The sequence below is a fragment of the Lepus europaeus genome, chromosome 12 (assembly GCF_033115175.1).
Source record: "Lepus europaeus isolate LE1 chromosome 12, mLepTim1.pri, whole genome shotgun sequence".
Classification (NCBI taxonomy): Eukaryota; Metazoa; Chordata; class Mammalia; order Lagomorpha; family Leporidae; genus Lepus; species Lepus europaeus.
The window spans coordinates 3810836-3819481 of record NC_084838.1 but is presented as its reverse complement, the minus strand read 5'-3'; the positions used below and the strand labels follow the sequence as shown (position 1 = coordinate 3819481).

General features: G+C 64.9%; 1 protein-coding gene across 1 annotated transcript; it reads left to right on the top strand.

Moving 5' to 3' along the window:
* The first annotated feature begins 1144 nt into the window (after positions 1-1144).
* On the top strand, positions 1145-7872 carry PRRT1B (proline rich transmembrane protein 1B). The gene is made up of 4 exons (XM_062206876.1): positions 1145-1175; positions 4834-5291; positions 5858-6001; positions 6848-7872. Exons 1-4 carry the CDS (start codon positions 1166-1168, stop codon positions 6995-6997), a joined length of 762 nt encoding a protein of 253 aa, XP_062062860.1. The 5' UTR covers positions 1145-1165; the 3' UTR covers positions 6998-7872.
* Positions 7873-8646: the final 774 nt, after the last annotated feature.

Below are 8646 nucleotides of genomic sequence, written 5' to 3'. Positions count from 1 at the left end.
GGCAGGGTTCTTGTCTTCACACAAGAAAGAATTCAGGCGTGAGACAGAGCAGAGGGAGGCAAAATAGCAAAGTTTATTAGGGCAGGGACATGCGCAAGCACGGACGGGCACCTCTCCAGACAGAGCCTGAGTCTACATTTAGGCCGGGGGTTTTAGAGAGATGGGGCTCGGTCTTCACAGGGCTCCTCCGGAAACAAAGGACCTTACGGATGCAAACGTTAAGAAGCTCCTCTCCGAGTTTTCCCCTGAAGGTATCTGGCGGGAGGAAGGGTGAGCTGGACCCCCTGGAGAATGGGGATCCCCAGCAGGGTGTTTGAGATGCAGATACTGGGCTGCACCTGGGAGATTCTGGAAGATTTGTCAGGCAGAAGGGGCGGGGACCCCCACCTGGCGGGTTACCGGGTAGGAGGGGGCAGGGCAGGATGTGAAGGCCTGGCTGCCCCTGAAACATTGTCGGGGTGACTTTGAGATGCAGATGCTGGACATAGACGTCCAGGCCTTTGTCACACACACCGAAGCTCACGTCTGACTTCCTACCTAACACTTCCAGAAACTTTTTTTTCTCGTGGGATGCTGCCACACCCGGCCGCCAGTGCTCAGGCTTGGCTGTGGGCTGCGGCAGGCTCACCGGCCTCTCGGGGTCACCGGTTTCAAGCTGCTTCCAGTCCCCCAGCCTGGCTGTTTCAGCGAGCAGAGGCGCACATTGTTTCATTTTATTTTGATCTGAGAGGCCCACACGCGCACACACGCGGCTTTCATCTCCCGGGTCACCCAAGTGCCTGGGGCAGAGTGGGATCCAGGGGTCCTACAAGGGTGGACTCAGCCGCTGCGTGGCCGGTTAGTCCGGAGCCAGGCGCTGGGGCTGGGCCTGCGGGTACAAAGGACCCCGCCGGGTCCCCACTCCCCACCGCTCCCTGCTGTCTCTCCGCGGGGGCGCGCGCGGGGCCCCTGCCCTCCCTGCTCCGGGCCCGGCCCGGCCCGGCCCGGGTCCAGGGCAAGGCCGTGCCGGCGCGAGGCACGGACACCGCCGCGGGCAAACACCGCGGTCAATTATTAACCGGCCAGGCCGCGCCAGGAAACCCGAGCCGGCGGCGCAGCCGAGCCGGGCCCGACGGGAGGCGCCGGCGGGAGCCGCGCACCCCGCACCCCGCACCCCGCACGCGCCATGGAGCCAGGTGAGCGCCGCGGGGCCGGGGGAGCCCGAGCGCGGGCGACGCCCCCCGCCCGGAGCTGGGGACCCCCCCACCGCAGGCCGCCGCGGGGAGCCCGGGGCTGGGGGCGCGGCGGCGGGGCCCGGGAGGAGCGGTCGCCTCTGCGCGCTTTGTTCACGGCCAGGCCGGGGTCCTCAGCGCCCGGGCCCGGGGGAGGGGGACCCCCGCGGCCACGTCCGGGCCGGGGCGCGGGGAGGCTCCGCGCAGAGTTGCCCGGGCCGCGCCCGACGGCCCCGCCCGAGCCCGGGGGAGCGAGGCCCCTGGCTGCCGGGGAAGGGGCTCCGGGAGTCCGGAGGGGGCGCACCTGCCGCGGCCCGCGACCGGCTCCCCAAGCGGATGGGGAGGCCCGGCCCAACTCCAAGGACCCCCGCCCCTGCCTCGACGACCCCCGCACCCTCCCCACTCTCTGGCTCCAAAGACCCCCACCCCAAGCTGGCCTGATTCCAACGACCCCCGGCTGCACCCCGCCCGCCCCGGCCTGGGCCTCGAGGCGCCCCCTCCCCCGCCGCCCCGCGTCGCGCCCTGAATTCCTGCGGAGCCGCGGGGCGCCGGGGGCTCAGGTGTCGCGGGCCCAGGCGCCCGCAGCCCCGCCCAGACTCGGCCCGCGGTGCGGTCTCCGCGCCACCCGGCCCCGGCTGGCCCTGGCGGGACCCGGCGCTGCGGCTTTAGTTTCGAGGGCGGGGGCAGGGGCCGGCGCCCGGGGCTCGGCCGAGGCTCCGTGCCTGAGGCAGCCTCGGTTCGCCCACCCGCGGAATGGGGGTCCGCAGCGCGGGGTCCCGGCGCCCCGAGAGCAGGAGCTTGAGTGGCCCCAGCGTCACAGCTCTGCTGCAGGGGACACGGGGGTGATGGAGGAGTGAGGCCTGCACCCGCACTTTTTGTGCCAGTCCTTGGGTTCCACTGTCCACAGACTTTATTATTATTGTTGTTGTTGTTGTTTGAGAGGCAGAGAGAGGAGATGGAGAGCGCCCACTCCCCAATGGCTGCGGGAAGCCAGGCTCTCGTGTGGGCGGCAGGGGCCCGGCTACCTGCCCTACCTGCTGTCTCCCGGGTGCACCACAGTCGAGCTGCAGATTCAGCCATGTGTCCAGTCCAGTCCCTTTTGTTGCTGGGTACTTAGTTTTTAAAAAATGTTATTATTTAATATTTATTCGAAAGGCAGAGATAGAGACAGAGCAGTCCTCCATCTGCTGGTTCATTCCCCAGATGGCCACAACGGCTGGGGCCGTAGCCAGGAGATAAGAACTTCTTCCAGGTCTCCTCCATGGGTGCCGGCTGGAGACCCGGCTGCTCCACTCCCGGCCCGGCTCCCTGCTACCGCGCCTGGGAAAGCAGCGGGGGATGGCCCAAGTGCTTGGGCCCCTGCACCCACGTGGGAGACCTGGAGGAAGCTCCTGGCTCCTGGCTTCGGATACGCCCAGTTCTGGCTGTTGCAAATAAATACAAAATAAATCTTAACAAAAAGACAGTGGAGTAACCAGGACTTGAACTGCTCTGCTGTGGACGTGGGTGTGCCCAGTGGCTCCAGCTCACTGCCTGTGCCACACTGCCTCACCCCTACAAGATGGGTTATTTGGAGAGCAGGGTGAGAGAGGGACCTCCTCTCTCCACCTGCAGGTTCACTCCCCAAGTGGCCACAGGTCACCTGCCGTCTCCCAGCCTGGCACCAGCGGGAAGCTGGGCTGAGACCCGGAGGAGGCCCCCTGGCCTGGGATGCGGGGTCCAAGCAGCCCTGAGCGCCAGCCCCCGGCGCGCACTTCCTTTTCTTGTCTGAGCATCGCCTCGTGCAGGGCGATCCCTGCTGATCAGGGCTACACCCCCACTCCCCCCCCCCCCATGCTTTGTCCTTTTTCTGGGTAGCTGTCTCGGATTTATTTACTGGATTAATTCCTAGATTTTTCCATGTATTCTAGTGCTGCTATGAATGGGATATGAACTTTTATAAATTGCTTATTTATTTTTAGAATGTATTGCAAAGGAAGAGCGATACAGAGAGACGCACATCCACCGAGAGATCTTATAAATGGCATTAGGGTTTTCAAAAATGGCTTATTTTTAATATGTATTTCAAAGGAAGAGTGCTACAGAGAGAGAGACACACACACACAGAGATCTTATACGTGGGATACTAGTTTTATTTATTTATTTATTTTTGACAGGCAGAGTGGACTATGAGAGAGAGAGATCGAGAGAAAGGTCTTCCTTTGCTGTTGGTTCATCCTCCAATGGCCGCCGCGGCCGGTGCGCTGCAGCCAGCGCGCTGCAGCCAGCGCACCGTGCTGATCCAAAGGCAGGAGCCAGGTGCTTCTCCTGGTCTCCCATGGGGTGCAGGGCCCAAGGACTTGGGCCATCCTCCACTGTACTCCCAGGCCACAGCAGAGAGCTGGCCTGGAAGAGGGGCAACCGGGACAGAATCTGGTGCCCCAACCGGGACTAGAACCTGGTGTAACAGCGCCGCAAGGCGGAGGATTAGCCTGTTGAGCCATGGCGCCGGCCGGGATACTAGTTTTAACCTAACCGTCCGGGGTCTGCTGCTAGTCTGTGTGCGGCTTCCTTACTGTGGGGCTATCACATTTTCTCTCCTTTTCCTTTTAGTGTTGTAGGACCTGTGATGGTGAGCTCCTGTTCCCTTCTCTCTGGTGATTGCTATTTTTTGTTTTAAAGATTTATTTTTATTTATTTAAAAGTGAGAGAGAGAGAGAGAGAGGTCTTCCATCCAGTGGTTTCTTCCCCAAATGGTGGCAACAGCTGGGGCTGGACTTATTCGAAGCCAGGAGCTTCCTCTGGGTCTCCCACGCGGTGCAGGGGCCCAGGCACTTGGGCCGTCCGCCGCTGCTTTCCCAGGTGCGCCACCAGGGCTCTGGATTGGAAGTGGAGCAGCCGAGATTCGAACTGGCGCCCCATGGGATGCTGGGTTACAAGGCAGCTGCTTCACCGGCTCTGCCACAACACAGGGCCCGATTTTGTTCTTTCTCTGTGTTTTTAATTGAACGCTAGCTGGAGGTTTGCCCACCCTGCTGTGGGGCCTTGAGCGACCACTCTGGGCAGGGGGCTCCTCCCCAGGACCCTGCTCAGGCACCTGCCTGAGCCGCCCGGGAGCTCTGCCGGTCAGGAGGCTCCCAGGAGGTGCAGGGGCCTCAGGGTTCCCTGAGTCCTGCCCGGGATCCTTCAAGCCCACCGCCCCTGTCCACTCCCCTGCACCCGCCACCCTGCTCCTTGTCACTCAGCCAGGAGTGGCAGTTCCTGAGCGCCTCCCGCCTCCAGCCTCCAGCCCCAAGCCAAGAATCCGATTGGCTGAGCCTGTCTGGGCGCTCGCAGGACAGCCAATCAGAGGCTGCCCTAGGCCAACGCTCTTTCTTCTGGTCCAATAGACGGGGGCAGCAGGGCCGCGGGGGGCGGGAACCGCCTCCCTATAGGTGCGGCTCGGAGCGGAGTCCCCCGACGGCAGCCTCGGGTGTCCGCTGCCGTCGTTGCCCTTGCCATTGGGGGCTATGGGGACCGCGGTGGAGACGAGCGCGCTGGGTGCCCGGGCGGGCCAGGGTTCGGAGGGGCTGTGTGTGCGGGGCGCGAGGCGGGGGTCCCGCCTGGGCCCCTCGGGCCTCACAGCCGCCGCGTTTCTCCCCAGGCCCGGACACTAAAGGGGGCGGCCCCTCTGCCGGCCCCGCGGACCCCCCGAGCCCGGAGCGCCCCGCGGACCCCCCGAGCCCCGAGCGCCCCGCGCTCCCGCGCCTGCCGCGCCGCCCGCAGCTGCTGGAGGAAGACGGAAGCCCGGCCGGCGACGACGGGGCGGCCGAGGGGAGCGAGCCGGCGGTGGGCGCTGCGGCCGCCGGAGAGGCCAGCCCCGGGCCCAAGGCGGCGGCCGGCGGGGCGCCGCACGTCGGCTTCGTGGGCGAGCCCCCTCCGTACGCGCCGCCCGACCCCAAGGCCGTGCACCTGCTGTACCCGCCCTTCCCGCAGGTGCCGGTGGTCTTCCAGCCCGCGCCTGCGCCCGCCGCCCTGTACCCGCCACCGCCCGCCGCGCTCTACCCGGGCGCGCCCGCCCCGCAGCCCGCAGCCGCCGGCGCCGCCTTCCCCTACCCCGTGGTGAGCGCGGGCCCCGCTGCCTCCGGGCCGGACGCTGGGCGAGGGTGGGGAGGGTGGAGGGCTGGGCGGGAGCCCCCGCAGGCTCCCCGGGCCGGGAGGGGGGGGGTCCGCGGGCGCGGGGGTGCAGGTGGAGGAGCCCTAGGTATGTCTTCAAAGCTGTATTTGCTTGGGATGGTGGGGAGAGGGGAGAGAATGGGGATGGGAGAGTCCGCTGGCTCGACCTCCAAGCACCCGCAGAGCTGAAGCCCGAGGCGGGACCCCATCCTGGTCCCCCCCCCCCACCCGGCGTCCCCCTGCCTCCCAGGTGCGCAGTAGCAGGGAGCCAGAGCCAGGCGAGGAAGCCGGGCACCCCCACGTGGCTCCGGGCATCTTAACCGCTGGGCCGAACCAGCGCTGGAGGCCTGCAGCCCCCCTGGGGGTGCGGTGGAGATGGGCAGAGTGGAGAGGACCCCCCGAGTGCGGCCAGGGGCACCAGGAGGAGGCCCTGCCCTGCCCCTGCAGTGACCTGCAGGCCCGTGGCTGGGGGTTGGGGGCAGCCGGCCTTGACCACGTGGCTCCGCCCCCAGTACCACGGCCCTGTGGCAGGCCTGGCTGCCCCCGCGGCGGTGGATCGCAGGCCTGTGCCCAAGGACTACATGGTGGAGTCGGTGCTGGTGACCCTCTTCTGCTGCCTGCTCACCGGGTGCATTGCCCTCGTGTACTCCTACGAGGTAGGCAGCTGCCGGGGCGGCCACCGGGACCCCCGTGGAGGCCGCCGAGCCTCTGGCCAGCCCCGGCCTCAGGAATTGGGAAGTTGTGCCCAGTGGTTCGTGGGGTCTTTGCCCCTCTCGGACAGTGACGCCCTCCTCCCCTGTGTCCGCTCTGTGCCCTCCGGGTCTGCTCTCAAAGTTCTGCTAACAATTCAGGGTAAAGCCGGGGCCTCGGGGCCTCAGGGCTGCCCTCGGGGATGTCCCTCTAACAGAGGGCGGAGCTTGCTCATCCTCCTGTCACTCATCACCCATCTACCCATCCACCCACCTGTCACTCATCCACCCATCCATCTACCCATCTACCCACCTGTCACTCACCCACCCACCCATCACCCTCCCGTCTGTCTGTCTTGATGTTACTGGTCACAACCCTGGCCCTGGGGACCCAGTGAGGCCAGAGTGATGACATTGTGACAGACAGAAGTAGGCTAGCTCAGGACTGTGCCCAGGGCTGACTGGGTGGCCCCCGGCCTCACTCTGCTGGCCACCCCCCCCACCCCGCCCCACGGCCATCAGCAGGCTGGGACGGTGGGGGGCGTGGCTGTTAGGAGGGCTCAGAGGTGGGGCTCGGGAGGCTGGTCACTCGGCCTCTCGGAGCCGCTGTCCCTTCCCCTGCAGAGTGGGGGCCGCAGCGACCCCAACCTCGGGCGGGGGGGCTGTAGGGATTGTAGGGGATGAGGCTGGGGCTGTGACGCGCAGTCCCAGAACTTCCCAGGGCTCGTTTTCCGGTCTGTGGCCCGAGCCTGGCCCAGTGGGGTGGGAGCAGGGGCCCTGTGTGTCCGCTGACCCCGCCCTGCCCTGTTGCAGACCCGCGCGGCCCTGGGCAGGGGCGACCTGAGCCAGGCCGAGGCGGCTTCGCGGAAGGCCCGCGCCCTCGTGCTCTTCAGCCTGCTGTTTGGGTTCTTCGTGTCCACCAGCTGGGTCATCTACGTGGTGGTGGCTCTCTACCTGCCCTGAGCCCGGCCACGCCTCCATCCCTGACACCTGTGGAGGGGACCCAGGGGCCAGGAGAGGGTGGCTTTGCCGTGGCTTTGGGCAGTGGCCTCTGAGCTCAGCCCTGCTGCGGGACCGGGGCACCCACCCGAGCCAGGTGTCCTCGGTGCCTCCCCCGAGGCGGCCCTGGGACCCTGGCCTTCACCCTCCCCCGGGCACTGTTCTGAGGGACCGTCCGACTGCCGACCCCACCTCCAGCCGGGCTGGCGCGATTTTCCAGGAGCGTCCACCCCCGTCGGCTCACGCGTCCTGAGTCGTGTGCTGTGCAGTGGGGGTGGTTTGGGATGTGTTTCTCGGACGCCCATCGCGTGGAGCCTTTGGCCCGGGGCCCATCCGCTCCTGGTCTCCCCCTCAGGACGCCCGCGACCGCGTCAGGAGCCCCAAGGACTCCCTGTGCGGGCTGCGACGCCCTCTCCCCTTGGCAGGTGCCTTTGTGAGCCTGATGTGTGAGCAAGGGCACATCAGCTGGGTGTTCCCTGCACGGCTAGCGCCCTCTCTCCATGGCTGACCGGACTCGGCCCTGCTCCTGGCTCACTGCCAGGAGCACAGGTGCACCTGCCACCTGCCCGGAGCGGATTCCATGGCTCACTTTGACCTGAGCCCCCGCCCCCACTCCCTTGTGAACCTTGGGGGCAGTCTTAACCTTGGGTGGATCAAGCCCACCACCGTCTGTGAGGGTCCTGGCCATTTAAAGTCCTTTGGCTCTCTGCTACGTTTTAGAATCCATTGTCAGCTTTCACACATGCTAAAAAAAGGCTGGGATTTTTGGCTGGCGTGGTTTTACATCTGTGGACTAATTTGTGGACCATTACAATAAACACAGTGAATTCTCTTATTTATTTAGGTCTTTTAAAACATTTGCCTGATGTATTTTCATTTATTTATTTATTTGAAAGGCGGAGTTCCAGAGAGGCAGAGGCACAGAGTGAGAGAGACAGAGAGAGGGAGGAAGGGAGCTCTGGTTCCGTGAGATCTGCTGGTTCACCCCCCAGATGGCCACAATGGCTGGAGCTGTGCTGATCCGAAGCCAGGAGCTTTTTGTGGGTCTCCCACATGGATGCAGGGCCCAAGCACTTGGGCCATCTTCCACTGCTTTCCCAGGCCACAGCAGAGAGCTGGATGGGAAGCGGAGCAGCCGGGTCCCGAGCTGGTTCCCTGTAAGGTGCCGGCCCCGTTTGTTTAAGTGAGCCTGCCTGGACACTGGGTTGTATGATGTTCCGCTGCCCGCTGAGAAAATGGCCGAGCTTATTCTGTTACCGGGTGACTTGGGTTGGCCTTCACGTCCTGTCCCAGAGGAGGCCAGCGATGGTGACCTCACCTGGCCTGTTGCAGGCTCTTCCGGCGTTTGCACCTGTGTCGGGTGGGCGTAGCTTGTTGTCTCTCCTGGCGGTGTCTCTGGATCCCTGCCTCGTCTCGTCCCAACACCTAAGGAATGTTTCTCAGCTTCTTCCATTTTTTCTTTTTAAAAATCTTTACTTCCTTATTTGAAAGTTATAGAGAGGGAAGAGATGGGGGGATTGAGAGAGAGAGGAGAGAGGGAGAGAGGGAGAGGGAGAGGGAGAGAGGGAGAGGGAGAGGGAGAGAGAGACGGGGGGATTTTCCATCTGCTGCTT

Coding starts and splice junctions, on each gene's coding strand:
- PRRT1B (XM_062206876.1), top strand. Junction 5,292..5,857: donor CCGCCTTCCCCTACCCCGTG/GTGAGCGCGGGC, acceptor CTCCGCCCCCAG/TACCACGGCCCTGTGGCAGG. Junction 6,002..6,847: donor CCCTCGTGTACTCCTACGAG/GTAGGCAGCTGC, acceptor GCCCTGTTGCAG/ACCCGCGCGGCCCTGGGCAG.